Source organism: Haliotis asinina, chromosome 1 (genome assembly GCF_037392515.1).
Source record: "Haliotis asinina isolate JCU_RB_2024 chromosome 1, JCU_Hal_asi_v2, whole genome shotgun sequence".
In the NCBI taxonomy this organism is placed as follows: Eukaryota; Metazoa; Mollusca; class Gastropoda; order Lepetellida; family Haliotidae; genus Haliotis; species Haliotis asinina.
The window spans coordinates 60,570,708-60,593,193 of record NC_090280.1 but is presented as its reverse complement, the minus strand read 5'-3'; the positions used below and the strand labels follow the sequence as shown (position 1 = coordinate 60,593,193).

The window sequence follows — 22,486 nt, the reverse complement described above, 5'->3', positions numbered from 1 at the left end:
ATGAGGTTTTTGTCATCTTTAATGCTAATAAGTTCATATCACAATTGCGGCGGATTGGTTAATTTCATTAACATGGAAAGCAACATGCAATTCAACGCGCATGGGTTGCACGTGCTTTTCAAGACGTGTGAAATGTGTAAATGATTACACGTCGGTACGCATTGTTTTGTTGCTGTTATCAGTTGTCAGTTTGATGGTTGAATTTGGTCCTCATTATGAGACGTTTTTTGACACCTGCTGAAAGAGGTCAAGCTGCAGCGTTCTTGGAAACGCAGCGAGAGGTGGCTTATCGATTTAATGTGAGTCAGAGTGCAATTGGTAGACTTTGGCAACGATTTAGAGCTAATGGGACTGTGGAATATGCACGATGTCCAGGTCGGCCCAGAGTCACCACAGTCACAGTCAGGATAGACACTGCGTTACGTAACAGGTACCTCAATTCTGCTGATCTCCAGACAGAACATTCAACAATGTAAGGATATCCAGGAGCACAGTTCGTCGAAGATTAAGGGCGTCAGGACTTCAGTACAGGCGGCCTACACTTCGCCCACCATTGACACCACGTCATAGGCATGTGCGTTTGAGATGGGGTAGACGTCATGGGCGGTGAAATCAACGTCAGTGGTCTTCAGTTTTATTCACTGATGAAAGTCGGTTCAACTTGAGCTTCCATGATGGTGGGCAGAGGATTTACCATCGTAATGGAGAAAGAATTACAGATGCAACTGTAGCCTCATGGTACGGGCAGGGATTAACTCCTCTGGTCGAACATCACTACACGTCATTGAAGGTAATCTGACAGGACAGCGCTATCGGGATGAAATTTTGGCTCCTCTTGCAGTACCTTTCTTGCAGGCCATGCATGGTTTCTATGGTCGACCCTCCACACTCCACACTGCAAGATGGCAATGCTTGGCCTCACAGGGCAAGACTGGTGACGGAATTCCTTCAGGAACAGCATGTAGAGCGTCTAGAATGGCCAGCGTGTTCACCAGACCTCAACCCTATTGAGCACGCGTGGGATGAACTGGGTCGTCGTGTTTACAGTCGCCATCCAGCACCATTGGATCTTGCAGGACCAAGGAGAGCTCTTTTGGAGGACTGGGATGCAATTCCACAAGCCTACTTCATGAACTTGATTAGGAGCATGATGAATAGGTGCACATGTGTCGTGGAAGCTCGAGGAGGTTACACACGATATTGATGCACTGACTGAGTAATGTTTGTTGTTTTCATTTTTGAGGGGTGGTCTATACAGCTCATGATTGTCGGTACTGTAGGAATTTTTGTCACTTGCTTTCATGTGTCCCGCTTGCTAACACAATAAACCTTCATATGAGCTGAATTGTTTTCAATATTTGTAAGTGCATCATATTTCAATGAACTATGCACCATTTGACCCTTCAATAATGACGCCGAGTACTAATTACACTATTTCCAAAACTGACACTACATACTAAAAACAGTCTTTTTAAAGGTAAGACACATTCAAAACTACACAATTCTATTAAAAGTATTTATGGTAAAACATAAACACATGATACGATTACATAATTCAAATTCTGTCAATATATTATTTATGCAAAAAGATCCAAATACAGTATATTGTCTATATAAGTCTGTATATAACACCGATACAAGTCGACTATGGCAGTCGACTATAGAAGTTGACAACAGCGTCGTCTATGTAAAGAGTGTAATGAAACAAGAATAAAGTTATATTTTATAAAAACGTTGTATACGTGGTAAAGCTATAACTTGACGAGGACTCTAATTACAAAGAGACAACCAGGTTAAGTAAGTAAAAATCCGAATATAAAAGTAACTACACATATATTTTAAAGATGTAATATATACTACAAACAAAAAGTATGGGAACACCCTAAAATTTGCATCTTTTTGTGTGATCAATGGGCACTCATTTCACTCAAACTCCTGAAAGTGCACATTAAGCACAAAAAGTTGCATTTACCTTAGAGTATACATATTTAGGTTCATATATGAGATCACATTTTAGGGTGTTCCCATGCATACTTTTTGTTTGTAGTATATATAAATATTAATAAAACACAAACATGGATAAAATATGTGTAAGGTTTTATAAGACAAACATGAGAATAAGGTACGTGAAAAACATCTCAACACCCCTCACACGTTGTCCAAGACCTATCTTGCTATCACCAGAACAAACAGTATAATCACTGACTTACTGTCAGCTCGACGTTACTGGGATTCACCGAGAAGGGTTGTCCGATCGGAGTAAAGTCTATTTCTTTTGTTTCTGATTGATTGGGCGGGGCAGAAACCCGGTACCTCTCACATTCCTCTAAACTCGACCTTGTGCAGGAGTCGTTGTGGGTTTCTTACGTCAATAGGCAAAAACAACTCTACCTTTTCATACCCGGAGTCCGGATGGCAATCCTAAAGAGATGTGTTACACATTATGGGTCGCAAAATACACTAGAGAGATTCCCTTGTACAACACCCTCATGCATTGGAACAAGCACTTTATCAAACATGGAATGTGTATCTCAATGCCAGTTGCAGCGTCTTATATATTGAGTTAGGGCGAGGGTTAAGGATGTTCCGCACTTTGCGGATATTACACCATACACTGACACTGTGCTCTTTTATTCATACTTTTGGGGCTTCTTGAAGACTGTATCCAAATAATCTTGAGAATGGCCGCACTTCTTAACCTCATATGAACGTAGTAATCATCACTCTAGAGAAGTTACTGATGTTTGCTTCTTATCGAACTACCGGATTTCGTTCACGTGCAATCAGATTTGCCATGAGCTCTTTTGTGATGGTTAGTGGCAACATATTAATACTATGAAACATCTCGGGGTGTTGGGTCTGTTGGGTTTAAGTTGTTTCAAAGAGGGCTCGTGGGAAAGGGTTCACGCCTCACGTAACGGGTCACATTGCCGTTGAGTTACACATTTAAAATCAGTTTGAAATTTGAGAAAAAAACTTGTTTGTTTCGATAAATCGGGGTGCAATCTTGGTCGAAACTGACAGCACTTGTTTGTTGGTGTGTCCGGACAGGTCTACCCGTGAGAGACAGAACCGAAGCTGATGCTTGAGGATCTCCGATAACATGCCAACTGTTTGCATACCAACTGTGTGTCTCGGTCGCCGTGACAGTCTTTTCCTCGCCATGTTTTTGTATAGGGATGAAACAGACGGCACATTCACAGGTTCTATCGTCTTGAACGGCCATGTAGGCATACTACATTTCATGATATGAAAGGGTACCATGATTCACATGAAAAAAGCCCTTTTGTATGTGCAAAGGGGAAGACGACCACTCAGAAGATACGGTTTATGGGGTAGATGAGGGGAGGTTTGCTTCCAACATTTAGTGTTGGTATTTCTCATACTGATTCGGGATAGTTGATTAATGATAATTTAGACATGTAGGTGTCTGAGTAATTATGAATAGTAGCCTGGATGGGTCAAATGCGTTTGGAAAATGGTAGTTATTTTGTAGTCTCTATATGGGGCTCTTTGGGGCATGTTGATTTCCTTTTGTGTATACTTATGTATGTATATTGTGGTGACACTTCCTAGTGTCAGAGTTTCAGAAACCCATTGAAATGTCTGCTATGACGTTTGGGTTGAACACTGGTTTCCGTATTTCGTTTAATATATTTGAATAATGTCAGTAGCTCACAATGGCTGTAGCTGTGGCAAAGCTACTCAGGAGAGTAATACATCATCCATGTATGGCACTGGAAGGAATACCGTACGGATATCGTGCTTGAACGAATCTTCTTGAACTTCATTCCACGTTTGTTGACGACCTGAATCTTCTAAACATGGCACATATCCGGCAGAGGGTTCACCTGGAAGAGAAATGAGAAATGGTAACTAAAGATTCAGTGTACATGAGACAAAAGACCATTGTCCAGGGTCTGGGGATTTAAAATTGATGTGGTTACTTGTCCTGCGGTGTTTTAGTACTGTAACAGCTTGCAATTGTTCTAGCCACACTGCACCTTTATAAATAATCCTACAAATTTGGTTGCTGTAGGTTTTCACACTTGTCAAAATTATACAGGACATCTTTGTATTGTTTGTGGATTTATATTTTAAGTTCATTTTGCAAATGAAAACGTTATAATCACCATCATTCTGAAATATTTCTTCAAAATTTACATCAACTTCTGAGTGGACAGCGTCTCCGATGAAGTCAATACTGCATGGGAGGGTGTCGTTTCTGAAAAGTGAATAACATTCAGTTGTTTAGGGCTGATCGCGATAAACTCATGCTTCATGATTGCCATCCACTTACAGCGTGTATTCGTGGCCAAACATACTAACTTCTTTACGTTAATGGCACTTTTCATATTTTTTAAGAGAATTTCGGGAAAATATATTATTTATCATCATGGCTGGTCATGGTCAAAGGTGGTGTGCCAAAAGGTCAGTTTAGACCATTGGTCAATGTTGATCGTAACAGTTATCAGTATTCTATGTTTATGACGCCGGTCTGTCAGCCTGTACCAAGCAACGGAGTGAATGAAATGATCAACATCAATCTGTGCAAAAGGGGCATGATGACATGCATCAGCCAAGATTCCGATACTCGGCATTTTGTCAGCCGTGGATTAATGAACGTCTAATCCAACCCGGGCCTTCAAGGGAGCAGAATTTGGTAGGGCAAATAAAGAAATTAATGATAATGGGCTAATCAATGTTGATTTTCTTACGGCACACTCACTTTTGTCCTTTCATTCCAAGCATCGTTATGCCTGAGCTTGACAACCTATTGATGACCTCCTTCCACTTTAGCAGAACTATTTTGTCTGAAGATGTCTGTTTAGAGGTGTGGTCTACAGCTGAGGCCACGAAGAAGGCCTTGCATAAATTCTTGCACTTGCTGGGATTCATTTCAAGGGATCTGGGATTGACATAACGACATGACTTCTCCTTCAGGGTCTTCATTTTATCTTCAAAACCAGCTCCGTTCTCTAGAACGCCTAAGTCAAATACCCCATTGACAATGTTAAACTTTTCATCAGTAAATTCTCTTAAGGAATATAAAACACCTTTAGACAATTCGTCATTTCTCTGAACGAGGGAATCATATTTGTGTTTTGAGTCGCTTGTGACAAAGGTGAGAATTTGAACTGGTCGTTCAGAGGCGATAACACAGGCATCAAACGCAACTCCTTCAACGTTGGTGTTTTTCAGCTGCAAATCGAGCGCCTGTGGAAGCGATGTTCCCATGTATATCAATCCCATCTTTGAGGTACCAAGAAGGATTTGCATCACCGTGTTCCATCTTTCGCCTGTACCTTCGGGGAGCAGTAGGATATCTAGAACACATGTAAAATATGTTAGTTATATCAATTATCCTACACATTCTGGAACAGGGTTTATCGAGGATTTTTATGCATTCCACGAGTTATGTACATTGAATAAATAGAGACCTTGCTGTCAACAGAAATTAATGCATCCTGACCATTGCCATTAGCTTAGCTGCCTACAGTCACCTAGTTAGGCCGTATGGCTACTGAAGCATGGCATTCTGGAACACATTGCAGGCTGACCTGACACTTGTCACAAATGCGACTTAAATTATACTGCAAGAGAATCAGCCACGACTACAATCCAGACATCGAGAAGAGAGATGTCGACAGCCACAAGGCTTTCATTACCTATCATTTCTCAATACAACACTCAGACAAGTACATTAGATCAGCAACGAAAAGGGAGAGAACCCAGCTAAATATTTCTTATCACTCGATAAATGGCTATACTAAAACTAGAGATTGCTAAAGGTGAAACGCTTCCAAAAACGATTATTTACTGAAGGAAACAAATATATTTTATGAAAGTCTCTGTACCAGATAACATAGATTTAGATAGATAAAGCAGACAGACCATCATACATACTTTCTTGGTGATATCATATAATAAATCTATGGGAATGTAGCTGCTGAACAGGTACAGGTATGAAAATCTGTAATGCATCTTATATGGACAACAAAATGCATTTATAAATTGTTGGTTTTAAATTATGAGTCTTACTGTGTACCAGTGATAACTAAGGCGCTAAGTGCCTTGGGGAAATAGTGTTTGGTCACAGAGTCCATACTTTATACCTAATCGAAATATAACGTTTAACTTCATTTGGCTAAATAAACCAGATAAGGTAAGTAGGAAAAAAAACACTTAGCAAATAAGTCGTAAATGAGAGACCGAAAGTACCACTCGTAGAAAATAAAATGAAATCTGAAACAAATACATGGATTAAGAGGTTGTTAAAACCGAAAACATCAAGGTTGAATATGTTGTTCTCACTCAACTACTGTAACTCAAAATGTTACATATTGATAAGAAGCCAGTATGCTATAGACACTAAAGGAAACATACTAAAATTTGAACAATATAAAATTGTATATAATTGCAAAACATTTTTCTCAAACATATGCCGGAATTTTGAAAGCGATTACAAATATTGTATTTTAACAAATACCATTCTACATAAAATTCTTGTAAGCCTTTATCTATTTTCTTTTACAAGATTTAGTGAACCCAAGCAGAGGATGCAGAATATTTCATAATGTACTACAGGCAACTCGAAGTCAAAATAATAACAACAAATACAGAAATGAATGGGATTTAGAAGTAAACGATATCTGATAATGAGTGGAAATATGTCTATAAACTGTTTTAATGATAAAACACCAATAGTATCAATATATTACCATTACCAGGTGTGGATCACAAACGAAATGCTATCAAAAAAAATGATTGAATCAAATGCTTGTTTTTTCCGTAAAACAAGTTTCGAAACCATAATGAACAGATTCTATGAATGTGATATTGTCAAGGAGATTTGGAATAATGGTTTTGCGAGGATTCAACATAAAACAGGCCCTCTCCAACACTTTGATAAGACAAAGGTATTATTTGGATATCGTGAGAAAAGAAATGTCTTGCTCAATTGTATTATTGTTATTACAAAATACAATAAAGACTAGCTTATAGACATCCACACATTTCGCACATTAAACAAGTGTTCAGACTTTTATTTAGATAATCATAACGCGAAGATAAATTGTAGTACACCATTATTTCTACATTTTTGGTCTTCATGTCATATGCTTTTTAGATAGAGATCCATTCAGTTTATTCCATACTCTCATTCTGTCTGATTATTCCATACTCTCATTCTGTCTGATTACCATTGAAAATTCCAGAAATGTCTGGAATTAGTGAACGTTTCGTTCTACACTGACTCTGTACGAAATAAATAAGAAAAGTACATTAGATCTGTCCTGACACAGCCTACCCAGCTATGTCAACACATTTAACACACATGAGCTTTCCTATGAAGATATATCATCATAAGTCTCAATCTAAAGATGGTCGAACCAATTCAAACCATTTTCAAGCTGTTTGGACATCTTCTCCCAAAAGTGACCAGTTGCATATACGGCTGGGCGGAAAGGATTACTTGTGGCTATCTTGACCTCAGATAATATATCCTCCTCACTGTCATGTGTTGAAAGTGCTTGTTTTGGCGACTTCTTTGCTGACATATCTGTAGATGTTCCTGTTAACCAAGCAAATAACCCAGTTAAGGGTATATATGTAAATAATTTACAATGTAATTTACAATCAAAATACCCAAAGATCCCAAAGATAACGAAACTGGTATCTACATATCCTCTGCCATTTACCTTATTCAGAACAAAATACTATTCAATAAAAACGAACCATTTTAATGCGTAATATGTGGGCTTCGTTTACTCCATCATGAATAATGACTTCTTTTACCAAGGACTGCACATTTTAGACAACCTTACCTTTCTAATGTCTCTTTAATGAGGCGAATATCTCCTTCAGCTCGCAGCGCGTATACTTCAAAAAAGGTTCTGCATGGAAGACCTTGTATGCTTCTGGACCACTGTTATCATAAAACAATACCCCTTTTACTGGATTCACAATAACCTCAAGCAATGTAGGTTTCTTTACATGAAAGTGAACACTGATGTGTCCGTCGGGACAATCTAATTTGTCTCCCTTGTAGTCAATGAGACAGATGTCATCTGTCAAACGTCTCTCTATTGATCTCTTGAACTCGCTATGCTTGTCCGAAGGCAGTTCAATCCCTTCTACGACAAATTCTTTAGACAAATATTGGATTTTCTTCCCTTTAATATTGGTCTGAAATGTCTTCTCTGTCTCTCCTATGCCAAGAATAAAAGACCCTCCTCTCCTGAGTTTTGCAAAAGCACTGACATATTGAGGAAGACGCTTGCGCCACAAGTAATCAACAAACTGGTCTGGGTCTTTCAAAATTGCCTTTTTCTTCTTCTGTTCTTCCGGTTTAAACACAAATCCTTTCAGTTGAATGTCTCTACTTTCAGCTATGTTTTGTAACGTCTCGTCACTCACGGGTTGTCTTTGGTTTGAATGACTGACTTCTGAATGATTTGAATTTTGCTGCTCAGAGATTCGTTTCAAAAAGCCTCGCAGTGCCTGTTGATTATCTGGTATGAAGCCCCTATCGATGATAAATTTAGTTTTCGGATCTGTTATAATAATTGTTGATGAAGGCTGAATGTCAATTATTACAAATTCACGATCCTTATGGAATGTCTCTTTGTAATATACGTCATCAAATGTTTCATCAGCATTTATGATGGCTTGAAGGTCATCATCGATGAACTCGTCAAGGTTTCCCTGACTTAGGTCTTGTGGACTCAGGCCTTCGATATGAATTAAAAGATGTCCACCCAAAGAATTCCTAAGAGCCGAGACACAATGTTTTATCTCATCTTTCTTCTGCCTTTTCCTCTCTGGATCAGGGGTTTGGCAGTCACTTTTGTTTCTGTCCCAAAACCTGTTGAAACTAGTCACCTCAAGATGCACACACAGACTCTTGTCCCTTCTGTTGAATTCTCTGCTGTAGTGTTTACATTTTTCACATGCCTGGAATAGATTATGTAACTGATTTACAAATAGTATCAAATGAACTTAGTTCATGTGTTGTAAAAGCTTTGTTAGGCTCTGGTATTATGATTGTACTTAACTGGTCAGGTATACTATCACACTATACCGTTACACATTTTGAATATTGACGTTTGAAGTAGCTTCTCACTTATCCGATGTAAACATGGAGGGAAAGTAGTGCAGCAATGTGTCCACAGAAAATCTAGATAATACACTTTACTTTAAATCCTAGCCCTATGGTCTATATTTTCTTCAGGTTAACAATTCCTTTGTCTGTGAGACCGCAGACTGTTGGTATTCTACACATGTACTCACTGACAAATTATGTTCCGATTATATACAGTTCAGATCTGATAATACCCTGAAACTACAGTCAAACCCCGTTGTGTCGAACTCGTCGGGTCCAAGGGGAAGTTCGACTTATCCGAGTGTTCGACACATCCGTCAGCATTGAAAAGACCAAGAACCAACACGACCACGGTGCTTAACACATCGTTATTTTGCAGTAGGATACACATACGAACAATATATCTTTGCAATAAACTTTTACGGCAGTATTGATCTTTAAATTGCAACATATACAAATGTAAATCAATTCAATCACTTTATTCGTCATGGCAAATAAATATGCATACAAAAAGATAAGAACAAGAATAATTTAACAAACTCACAAGCGATCCCATTTAGTTGACAGCACTAATTCATTTTCAGTCAGTATAAAAAGTTGTATAGTTCATACAAACGGAATCGGAATGTACATACGCGTACATGTGGGGAATTTATCTCTTAAAAAAATCCGAAAAAAATTGATCCTACACCTTAAATACTAAACCAAAAACAAAACATCAATTTAGATAATCCAACTCCATTTTCCTCACTTCTCATTATGTATTTTCAAGGAAATCACATGACCGCTAACATAGACTGTCACATGACAACAACATGCGCCATTGTTTGTTTAGAGGTATCCTGTCGGTCCGTGATCAACGTGTCACTGGTAACAACTTAATTATGGTTAATTGTTTGAGTAAAGTTCAGTTGGTAAGTGCGCTGACAATGTGTGTATAGATGCGTAGTTAAACATGTCACTTGATTGTTGAGTCCGTTAATCGTTACTTTTGATCTTTAGGTAGCACGTTTATGAGGATGACTTCCGATTGCGCGACTGAAGTTTTCAGTTGCAACAACCAGCTTTGACAGTTCGAGACAAAAGGGTAAATTTGTACTTGTTAGAGCCTTTGGGGACCCTAAAATGAGTTCGACACAACCGGGAATTCGACACATCTAGTTCGACACATCAGGGTAAAAATAATGATAAATATAAGGAAATCGGCAGGGACCGAGATGTCAGTTCGACACATCCGAGAATTCGTCTCACCCGAGTTCGAGACAATGGGGTTCGACTGTAATTAATACCCAAAAGAAAATTGTCAACTTAAACATTAATTTGTCGAAGGAGGGACCTTTTCACCTAAACGTAACCAGGCCAAATCTAGTAATCAAATCACGCATGCTACGAATCCGTGTAATGACTTCAGTTTTGTGCACTCATGTTTGTTTTTTTTCTTCAAAAAGCTCTCTATTTGAGCGCTTAAAAATAGCACACGCACAAAGGGTATAAACAGGATTCAGTTTCCATATGAGGAAAAGCATGCTGAGGTTATAGTCCAGTGACAATTGCTGTAAAAAAGTGAAACACCTCTACCGGAGGTATAGCAAGATGTATATGGTTACGTTGGAAAGCTCGGAATCTCTAGATTTCAAAAAAACAATGTTGCCAGACTTAAAGTGTCACCCAATATGTCACTTTGGTGCGTTTCCATGGTAACCATGCTATTGTTCAGAGATCATGACACCTGTATATGAAAGAATATATCTTTACTATGAATGCTGATTTTATCTTTTTGTAGAATGCATGTGATGATCCTGGTACATTTCTATCGAACTATATGGTCAAGGTCACGGGTCAAGGTCCCTGTACTAGTATCTCCCTGGGTTGCTGGGTTCTTGACATTCTATGCATGACATCTCATCTTTCTTATCTGCTAAGTATGAAATCCATGGAGCACGATGTAGTTGGTATCATAAGACAATCAAGGCCTCAACTTTCTGACAAAATGCATTTCATACCAGTAATTGTTTGGGCACGTGCAGTTCGGGGCGTCTCCATGGTTACCATGCATTTTTAAATGTATCACAGAATGCATTATACCATACCTTTATGTAACTAAATATTGCTTTTCCAGAATATTTACTGGTGTTAATGATATCCTTTTCATGTATGATACATAGTGCGCAAAGCATCTTCAAGGTCAAAGGTCAAGGTCATGGGGGCCATAGGAATGCTGAAAACGGGGGTACCACAGACCCACGTTGTATGACTATTGATCTGCTTCTGTGATACTGTAAACAGCTAGGTCAAGCTCTTCAGAAAACGGGTCTGACAACAGACGGGCCAAGAACATGTAGATCATCAGTGACCACACACCCTCAAGATCGCTACCTATGTACATTGCGTCTGCGTAACCCATTCTTGTCTGTAATGTCATAGACATCAAATGCGGTGGGGCGTGTGGTCAGCAGACAGCCATTAGCAAGACGAGTAGCTATAAGGGAGTCGGTATCAGGGACTACGGATCCTACAGAGGCCTGCCATGATTGGCAGCGCATCACTGGCCTGTCATCATTTTGCACGTTCTGCATGCTCTAGTCTGTTAGCCCTGGCACATTTCTGCATATCCAGATTCCTTATGAGTTGTGCATAGCCATTTTTTCCATACGCAGTTATACCCACCTCATGTGCATTTCGATCGCTTGTTGTAAGTGGTATTATGCCGGCATGCGCACAGTTAGCGTGATAGTTTGGGACATGCACATAACAATGATGGGTACGCTGTTAGGTAGGTCCTAAGTTACATAAACATGCAGTGCACTGGCACCACATCGGTCAAGCGGTGTATAAGTCTGCTATGTGTTCCTGGGAAATACGCGGTAATACACTGATCTCCCGTAAGTCACAAGTATTGCACGAATCAGTACCGTTTGACCTGCAATCGGGCAGCGCATTGTACTTATGTTTGACGTATGACAAATGAGCAGATAGCGTACAGATAGTGCATTTGCCGAACATCTTGCACACTCGAAATTTGATGTAAATATTATGGCTTGGGCGGCCCACGATGACAAGAGGTTGATGTTCACGCTATGGAACCTGCACTGGTTACGAAAACAGCGGAAAAACTGCCTCAGCAGCTACAGCATTCCGAACATTCACCTTAACGAACAATATGGCGCCTGATTTGCACTACAACATTGGTGACGGGTGTTTTCTGGTAGTTAGTTTGATATCAGCACAAATGGCTGTTCCATGTGTATATTACATAGCAAACCCCAGTCTCACATACTCATAGTCACTACCTAAAACTAAACGATACGTAAGAGATACATACTGTGTTGAAAAATCAAAGGTACACAACGAAATTACAATAGATTAAAATAGAAATGTGGAAGTATTATAGCTTCGTTATATGATTTTCTGATACAGTGTCTTTATCTCCAAACTATTTTAACCGCGTCATTAAGATTCTAAACTAGAACACCTTACTGCTGCCCTAATGGGTACACAGCCATATAACGTGACTATAAAACTCTGAATTACTGAATTAATCAATCGCAATCCAGTATTTCAATCAAATGTTTATTGTAGAAAAGGCCATAGGCCCATATATATATATATATATATATATATATATATATATATATATATGAGTACATGGTAGAGTATACGATCAATCAAATGAAAGATTCACACTTAATTTCTACTCTGAAATGCCTATTTGAAAGATAACATCACAGATTGGCAGCGATAAGACGAACATATTGTTGTAAAAGGGACTACCAGAAAAAAACCGCCACCAATGTTGCAGTTAGAGTGATTCCCTATGCACATCTGGCTCGTTAGGATGAATGTTTTAGTTAAGTGATTTCTCCGTATATACGCATGTACATGTATTCACTTATGGACTTATGTCATTTACACTATGTCATAAGCATGTCACCCGTGAACGTCAGGGCTTGAAGGTCCGATCCCGTTCGTCGACAAAGAGGCGAATAACGGGATCGGGTGGCCATCCTGACTAGGTTGACAAATATCAGCGGTTCCCAAATGTCCAGATCGATGATCATGCTGTTAATCACTGGTTTGTCTGGTCCAGACTCGATTATTTACAGACCGCCGCCATATAGCTGGAATATTACTGAGTATTACATAAGCATGTACTTCAGAACTTCAGAATCCCTTTTACGTTCACCTGAGAACAAATAGTACAAGCCAGTTACAGAATTCCATGAAACATCTTTTCCGCTGGGGCGTCAAATAAGAAAAAGCGGTCTTCAATAAAACAACAGCATTTTCACAAGGAAGTAATCACTTAGAGACCAAACAATGTTTTCAGGTCCCAACTCTACGTTTCAATTAATGATGTGACTATGTTAAAATGTCTTGGGATTATTCAAGATTTTAGATCATCTCGAACGCCAATGGAACAATATCTTTCCCATCTCTGGGGTATAAGGCAATACGACAATCGTCTGTTCAGGATCGTATGCAGTTACTTTGGTGCATGGTGTATTATGGCAACCAGACGTTTCGTCATTCATATTTAACAAAGTGGATAATTAAACTCATCCATCCTAACATATTGTATTGCGCAGTAAGTAAAGTCGTGGTGACATTAGACATGTCTGCTGTCGGTATCTTTTGATGATGATAGTATATACAGGTACCGGAAGAATCTCAGGTCTCCCAAGTTTATCTGTTGTTTATATGATTGAAACTCATTATTTCATAAATGATTGCAGAATTTGAAAATAGACAATAGATTTCATGACATTTCATAACCTTTGTCTCATTGTCAGGGAACGCAAAGATAATTTTATGTATGTTTGCTTCGTGTTTAACTCCACACTCAGTCACAGGGGCCTGTTTGGGGTAAAACTACATTTTCGGCACAGCTTCATTTTAACTAGTAAGTATTACAAGTCAGTATTTACAGCCAGTTTTAGCAAATATACAGTAATACGGTAATTAAAGCTTGTTTCAACTGTGTTGTAACATAGAATACGAAAATTAAGGAAAAAATTACAATATTTGGATTTGATGTGAAACGGTTAAACATTGTAGACTTGATAAACTAACTTTGAAAAATAAGAGCGAAAAGTTATATGGATTTGAACCTGCAAGTCTGATAACACAAAAAACAACAGTCCAGTATTGCAACATTGGACTACATACTCTTGTGCCTCACAATGTGAATTTAAGCTTATATATTACACTTTACAATGTATCACTTGACGTCTGCTTGTGTTCATCATCTGCTAGTCCTTGATACAATGTTCTCATTCTAGCTAAAAAACAATAATCCTTTTCATACAGTTAAGTGTAGTCATTCTGATTAAATGAAATCTAATATGTCTGTGGAAACATCAAGGTACATAGGTTCTTGGAAAATGTGTATGTTTATACATGGCAATCCTGATGAATGACAGTGGTTTTTTGACAGTGATAGGCTACTCAAAGGTGTTTGATAAACAGATGTGAGAACAACTATGATCAACTTCTGACATAATAACAAAGATTCTCACCTTTACAGTGCTCATATTTTGAAAATCTTTAGACATCTTCTTACTTTTCAAGCAGAAATCACAACCAAATATCATTGTTTACCTCACACAAATAAGCCTTGCGAGTGCCCTATGATATTGAAAATTTTAATAAAGATGTTTGATACGTGTATTTTAGAGCACAAAACCATTCAAAATATAATGTATGATGGCATAGATGTGTACATGTGATGGATAGTCTCTAAAGATGTTATTTTATGTCAATGTTTATTTTGTGAGATATATGGGGCAATTTCATAAACCGAAAAATGTACTTTTTTAAACATTTTGATGTGAGCAAAAGCATGACCCACCACAATCGTTTAGGTGTGCATTCTAAGTTACTCTCTTCATATGTGGTGAAAAAATTGGGATGGGTCATGCTTTTGCTCACACTTTTCTATCACTCTGAAAATGTAGGTTTGTAGAAGATATTGTAAAATATGCTAACTTTGAGGTCTTCAAAGAGGATAAAAAACAACAGTAAAAACATACAAAAAGCAATTGGAGGTAACTTCAACAATTAATTTAGCCCTTTTTATGCTAAAATTATCATGTTGTCAAAGTTTGATAATCACGACATGTTGTTGGCCAATAATGGTCTCTATCATACCTTGTACTTTATCAATTTCGACAAGTGACATTTGAGATGATCTGCTATTCTGATATCCTGAGTGAATATTCCCACTAAAGCATATCTTTCCACCTGAAGCAAGAACTTTTTGCACATTAATAGCTTCACTGAATTAATCGATAGTCTTTTAATGGAACTGTAATTACGTCATCATCATAGAGACAACTGATGCATGAAATACGCGTTTTATGCATTGTCCTCGAACTATTTATCACGATCAGTTTCGATTATCTGTCAAAACAGACGGTATGTTATGTATAAATCATTAACAAACAATTCAGAGTAATCATGTTATACTTTAACGCCGTACAGCATCCAAGTTAGATTAATGTTTGCCTAAAACAACAGCAAACAACGTCTATTGTAAGCACTGACGCAAGTTTCTCGAGGACGTGATTATATAAGCATGGAAAATGGCATCGCAAAACTCAACACAACACACTTCATGACATCAACGTGTTGTAGTGAGCAGGGGAACTTACCCAACCTGAATTGAACTTACTATTTGGATAAATTGGTTTCGAGGAATAATTTAATGACAAATGTACCTGTAAGGAAATGGCAAACTGTTGTATAATCAGCCCTGTATTTTGTAGCCATGATACGTGCTGTTATTTTCAAGACGCATGGCTCACAATCCCCATGATGTACCCATGCATTACTGAGTACAATGTCAAAAACAGGTTTAAACTTCACTAGCTGTTATAACATTTTTTACCCTCCTCCTTACTGACTATCAGACAATAAGTTAAGATAGTGAGGTGCTGCGTTCCATTCTTGCAGCAATACATTAAGAGTTTGTATTGTGGGTATTCTGCAACACACAATGTCTCAACTATGTTATAAGGGATTGAGATCTAGTCTCCTGGTGGACCTAGATACAATTGTGCATATGCAGGTGTCAATACGGTTCATAACACAAGCCCACTGATCAAGAACAGGGACATCGATCTACGCGATTATACATACAGACTAACATAAGTATGAGTGAGAGAGTTTAGTTTTACGCCGCACTCAGCAATGTGACCGCGGTCTGTAAATAATTGAGTCTGGACCAGACAATCCAGTAATCAACAGCATGAGCATAGATCTGCTCAATATGGAACCGTGTGTCAGTCATGTCAGCGAGGATTACCACCCGATACCGTTAGTTGCCTCAAGCATTTATGGCAAGCATGGGTTGCTGAAAACCTATTCTACCCCGGACCTTCACGAGTCAAATGCTTAAGACATAGTGTAAATGACATAAGCCCATAAGTGAATACATGTTTTCTGAAATTGGGAATCGAAACTGAGTTGTTTGTTCCAGATTTCAAACACCCTTTCCCTTCAATTGTTGAGACATGATTGAGCTAAAGCATTCCGAACATTCACCTTAGCGAAGGCAATATGGCGCCTGATTTGCACTACAACATTGGTGGCGGGTGTTTTCTGGTAGTTAGTACGATATCAGTACAAATGGCTGTTCATGTATACAGAATAACAGTCATAATTGTTGTGAGACTTATTTCCATGTGTATATTACATAGCAAACCCCAGTCACACATACTCATAGTCACTACCTAAAACTACACGATAGGTACGAGATACTTATTACATACTATGCTGGAAAATCAAAGGTACACAAAGAAATTACAATAGATTTAAACAGAAACTTGGAAGTAATATAGTTTTGTTATATGATTTTCTCACACATTGTGTTTATCTCCAATCTACCTTAACCGCTTTATGAAGATTCTAAAACAGAACACTTTATTGCTCCCGTAGTTGGTTCAGAGCCATATAACCTGACTATAAAACTCTGAATTATTCTAATCAATCAATCGCAATCCAGTATTTCAATCAAATGTTTATTGTACAAAAGGCCATAGGCCCATATACATGTACACGAAGAGTACGTGGTATAGTATCAAGTTAAATGAAAGTAAATCACACATAATTTCTACTTGGAATGCATGTTTGAAATATAACATCACAGACTGGCTGCGATAAGGCGAACAAATTGTTGTACTAAACGGCGGTGTAGATATTTACTTGGTATGTATTTCTTTTAAATGTTCTTTAAGGATGGGCATATATATAAGGGTGAAACTGTACTGATCTTCGACGTTGTGTTATTTACCCTTTCAGACTTTGCAATTCTATTATGTTTTCCGCTTTCAGTATTTAACCGTGTACATCCGTGTACTCGAGCACAGGCAAAGTCGGTACAAATGTACACAAGTTTTAATTTTTTCTTATTATATATCTTTTCTGCGTAGACGGTAATCTTGTAATGTGCATAGTAGTCGTGTCTATTGCTTGAAGCTAATACGTTTGTCCATTCTTGGGTGTTCATATCTTTTAATCTGTTTTGAAATGAATATGTTTACTGAAGTCATGGTAGAAGAATTTATAACTGCTTCATCTACAGGGCAGCCCAAAAAACACTGACACACAAGCGTGATAGATACCAATCTGACTAAAGTCACACCGTTCCTTTTGTCGTGGACATGATCTTTATTGCACAGAAACGACGTGAGTCGGTAAATGAGAATGAAAGAAATCGGTATCAGAAGCTATGGTGAAAATAAAGACGTTGACCATCCATATATATCACCAATTTCTAGAATATCACTCAAACATAAACCGTATCGTGCCTATTGTGGCACTTGTGAGCGATTATCCGGCATTTTGCTTGAAACAAAATCATGCATGTACCTTGGCAATGCCTGCCAGCTTATTAGGCCAAACACCAACCAAAGTTAGTTTATTCAGGTCACTACTCAACGACACGAAACTATGCAGATTGTTGTTGTTTATTTATCCGGGGTATGCTATCGTAGATTGGTAAATTTAAGTATTCAATGTCTGAGGAATCTGAGGGTAAACCTGGTTTCATCGACTCGATTCCAGTCTCTCTGGCCCATCGGTGGTGACGTTGGGCCTACAGCCAACGTTGACGTTGATGAAACGGCGTCAATATTGGCCCACGATATGGACGTCGAGAATGGTGATTGGCAGCCCGCAACCGATTTCGGATGGTCTGCGAGGACAGTCGACCTGTGAACATCTCAGGCCTTCGTGTAGCCGACAGAAATCTCCCACGTAGGTGACGTAGGACGATTTGACGGTCTTCTGCTCGTAATGTCACACGTGGACGACCCGACCTTGGACGATCAGAAGTGGTGCCATTTTCTTGTAGACGACCTCTCAAGTCACAGACAGTACGACGGCAGCGTCCCATTGTTCTTGCGACGTCAATAACTCATCTTCCTGTTTGCAACATGCCAACGGCACGTTCACGTTGCACATTTGACAATCGTGGCATTTGAAGTACCTTTAGAACTGTGGTTTAAACCTGTTTTTCAATTCTTGAGGCCAATGCAAACAGGTGCAAATGAAGAAAACGTCGATACGAAGATCACGTGATCGACTGCACGTGCAAAACCTGATTTGGCACTAACGTCATTTGCACTAACTCATGGGGTTGAGTGGGTTTTGCTAACGTTTTTCTAGAGTCGATAGATATGGATCCCATTTCGGATACACTTATGAATCTTTAGAGACAACTTATTCATTATTTTTAAATATTACATTTTGTGAAGTTTCTTTTTTGACTCAGTATATTTTCAGCAGGTAGTACCTCGCAAGTTAAGATATAGTTCGATGTTAAAGATAATTTACTGCACTATGATTTTTTTATCTATGCGCCGACGTCATAAAAGTCCGTGGACCCTTAAAAGGTAACCACACAAAACCGATTTTTCAGTTCTGGCACACTACAGTGCTATGGGCTATGAGTCACCATAAAGTATTTTAAGGGAGCATATATAGGGTCACCGGAAAAACTCTGAATATCCCAACTCCCTTGATCGATGCTCATACTGTTGATCACTGGACTGTCTGGTTCACTATTTTCACATCGCCGTCGAACATAGCCGCGTGCTTCGTTAAACAACTAACAAAAACAATAATACTCGAACAAAGACTAAAATCAGCGTAGAGTTTTTCGGGTTATAAAATACAAAACTGGCATATAAACACATGCTGAATCTTTTATCATTAAATTCTTCATACTTAGTAACTTACCTCGGTGTCCGGACTCATATTCTATCAACTGCATTGCTGTGTAGAAAAGAGGTGTAGCTCGCACTAGATCTGTGTTTGTCTGTAGAAATCGACGTGAAAATATATGGCAGGCAGACACAGTGGAAATGACATGCACACCTTAACAATCGTCACTCCTCTAGCCATAAATTATGAATGGTCCCAAAGAGGATGCACTTATGCAATGACACAAATTACTATTTTTAGACCTAGGTGGGTAATACAAGGTGCTGAAACAGTGTTTGGGAATTCACGCACAGTTGGAACTTGGAGTCAGCCTCGATATACCTGTGTGCCTCTTCGGATTCCATATCAAGAGTTGAAAGAGTGTTTGGGGTGTATACCTGCCGTATAATACTGTTTGATATCACGAATATATATCATGAACATAAAGCTGAGAGTTAAGTTGAGTGTGTTGTAGTTCATCACACATAATTCCCATATGAATGTCTTACCTTGCTGACTCAAGCATTGTTAGTGCTAGTGTTATCTGTAGTGCAGTGTTAATCTTCAGTCTTTTTACAATTTCATGTTAGTGGAGGAGCCACTAAGGGATTAAGATTGCCCTCGCTCACTCCAGCTGCAGTTGGATTTTAGCACATCTCAGTGCTGGTGTCCCTTAGCTGTTGTAGTAGTCCTAATATAATAAGTAATGGGGGCATCGCCCCTGGCTTACTTAATATTATACGGTTAGTGGATGGGCCAGTAATGGACAGTTTTAATGTTACGCTATCTACCATGCACCAGGGTGCAACGGCTGGCATACTGTCCAATATATGTATAAATGTGAGACGCTGCACTACCATTTTTGCCATATTAATAAAATTTATTGCCTGACTCTGCTTATTTGTTTTTATACATAAATATGGCGTTGGGCTGTCAAAATTGGTAATCAGGAAGATATTGTTCTAGATCCTATCACAGTGACACAAGCAACACCGCCACCATCCTTGGACCCATCTGTAAATAAGGATTTGAAGGTATGATTAAACTCTTGTTTATTTTGTCATTCATTTGTTTCTGATTTTTTAATTGTTGTCAGTTTTAGGTCAACTTCTGGTGTCACCAATTGCCAAGGAAGGCAAGAAAGAGGACTATCCTTTGACTAATCTGTGAATAAAGATCGGCATGTTGTATAATTATTGTTGTATAACTGATTAAATTCCAGATTCCCGTCTCTGCTGTAATTCATTAGTTTCCGATTTCTTGATCTTTGTCAGTGTTGGAATACCGGAATAATACGGCCAGAATTGACCAACATATAAAATACAGATTCTGTTTCCATTGAAATATCAGATGGGGCATGGAATCGTATAACATGCTGCAGGCGGATGTGGACGTTTCTACTATGAAAGGTTGAAATGGAAGTTACCTTTGTTGAATGAATGAATGAATGAATGAATGAATGAATGAATGAGTGAGTGATTGAGTTTATTGACAGTATGGCGGGTGGGACTGCCCCATTATACATAGGATATACAGCGTATTATATCACTGAGCGCCTGGAACATGTATCATATATGTGATGACAGAAAACGTGCTCGTAATTTGAATGCTACTGGTAAACACATATAAGAAGTAGTATAGGGAATGGGGGTTTTAAAACACTTTCAAGAAATGTCTCTACAAAGCCTTATTTAGTAAATAAGGCTTTGGTTGGGTCATTAGCTCTTGCTACTATTACCCCTACTACAAAAAAGTTGGCGGTAATTACTATGCCTACTTTGTGTTGGTAGGAGGTAACACTGTGCCGTACGGTACGATCAATAATTCTTCTCTTACAAACCCCCTACCCGGCCCACCCCTCAAGTAGTACAAGTTAGGTTCGTCGGCTTTCATATCCACTTTATCTATGTTGTAAGTTTTGACTGACCATATAGGATCGGTGGCTCGCTTACGGCTATCGCCCTCGTGTTCCCCCGGCTGGTATAGATACCTCACTAGGGCCCTATCTGGTATCTGTTTCTCCTTCCCACGCAATGGAGCGGCCGACTCTGCAACTATTGATTTTAGTTTGATAGCGTCTGCCGGTTTCTTACCGGTGAGACGGGTGACTTCATGGTTGATTGCCGACACCACCTTGGGTAACCTCGTGACCCATTCAGTCGATCGTTTTCCAGGGGTGGCCATCTCCCTAGCATACTGATAGCCGAACAAGCGCTCAGCCAAAGTCCTATTAAATCTCTCAACTATGGCTTGGCTGCGATGGGCTCCGGCCGTGCCACGCCTGACCTTTGTATCGTGTTTGGCTAGCAGTTGTGACACGGCACCCATGAACTCCCGTCCGGGGTCAACTTGCAGCTCTGTTGGCCACGTCAGCGGGCTGCGTTTGTATATGCGTTCGAATCCTCTGGCTACCTGGGCCGAATCTTTCGTGGTCAAGGGTTCGGCTTCCTTGTAACGACTGGCTACGTCCACTACGGTTAAGGCATACTTGTACCTCTTGTCGTGGGGTAGGAACAGTAGGTCTGCCTGGTGAACGCTATTAGGTATGTTAATACCGAACCTCCTTCTAGGCACGTAGCGTGGTGCCGGCAAATAGATCTGCCACAGGGCTTGTTTTTCAAGCCACGCTTTGGCTTCCTCCGGTGGTACTCGCGCTATTTTAGCTAGCTTATCTACTGCGCTAGCTCCTTTCCAGTACCCACACGGGCTGTAGTAAATAGCCTCAAATTTTTTCATGTCCATACGCGTATGTGTTTATCCCATCAATAGCTATCCAACGTTTCGTGTCCATAGGCGACAGGGACGTCTTGTTTATAGTCAGTCCGTATATCTTATGTCCATCACTTCTAAGTGTGTTCATTTTATGCCTAAAGGTACGGGTCTTGAACAGGGCTTCCTTGAATCTGGCGTGTTTGATGTGTTGTTTCACCACATACTTCTTAACCCCCTTAGCCTTCCGGATCTCACTATTGTCGGCTTTCAGTATGGAGTACATCTTAGGTCTCAAACCTATGTACTCGGCTATGGGCGTGCCAGCACACTCGTCCTTCATCTTACCTAGGACCTTTTTATTTACCGTACTGTGTAGGGCATGGGTCTTAGGGTAGTCGCTGGTGTTGTATAAATCGAGGTGTTTTTTCATGTCCTCGTACACGTCCTCGGTTCGAATCTCCATCAGCA

General features: G+C 39.3%; 1 protein-coding gene across 1 annotated transcript; it reads right to left on the bottom strand.

Annotated features, from left to right (window-relative positions):
- Positions 1-3,532: 3,532 nt before the first annotated feature.
- Positions 3,533-19,425, bottom strand: LOC137281586 (uncharacterized). The gene is made up of 6 exons (XM_067812920.1): positions 19,343-19,425; positions 7,827-8,955; positions 7,403-7,573; positions 4,730-5,327; positions 4,134-4,225; positions 3,533-3,851 (listed from the first exon to the last, which is right to left on the bottom strand). The coding sequence occupies exons 3-6, from the start codon at positions 7,557-7,559 to the stop codon at positions 3,706-3,708; spliced, it is 993 nt and encodes a 330-aa protein (XP_067669021.1). The 5' UTR covers positions 7,560-7,573; positions 7,827-8,955; positions 19,343-19,425; the 3' UTR covers positions 3,533-3,705.
- Positions 19,426-22,486: the final 3,061 nt, after the last annotated feature.

What these genes read in the sequence shown, in the direction of transcription:
- LOC137281586 (XM_067812920.1), bottom strand. Translation starts at nt 7,559, where the DNA reads ATGTCAGCAAAGAAGTCGCCAAAACAAGCACTTTCAACACATGACAGT. An exon ending in GTCCAAACAGCTTGAAAATG is followed by an intron (nt 5,328 to 7,402) that starts GTTTGAATTGGT and finishes CATGTGTTCTAG; the next exon opens with ATATCCTACTGCTCCCCGAA. An exon ending in AGAAATATTTCAGAATGATG is followed by an intron (nt 3,852 to 4,133) that starts GTGATTATAACG and finishes TTTCTCTTCCAG; the next exon opens with GTGAACCCTCTGCCGGATAT.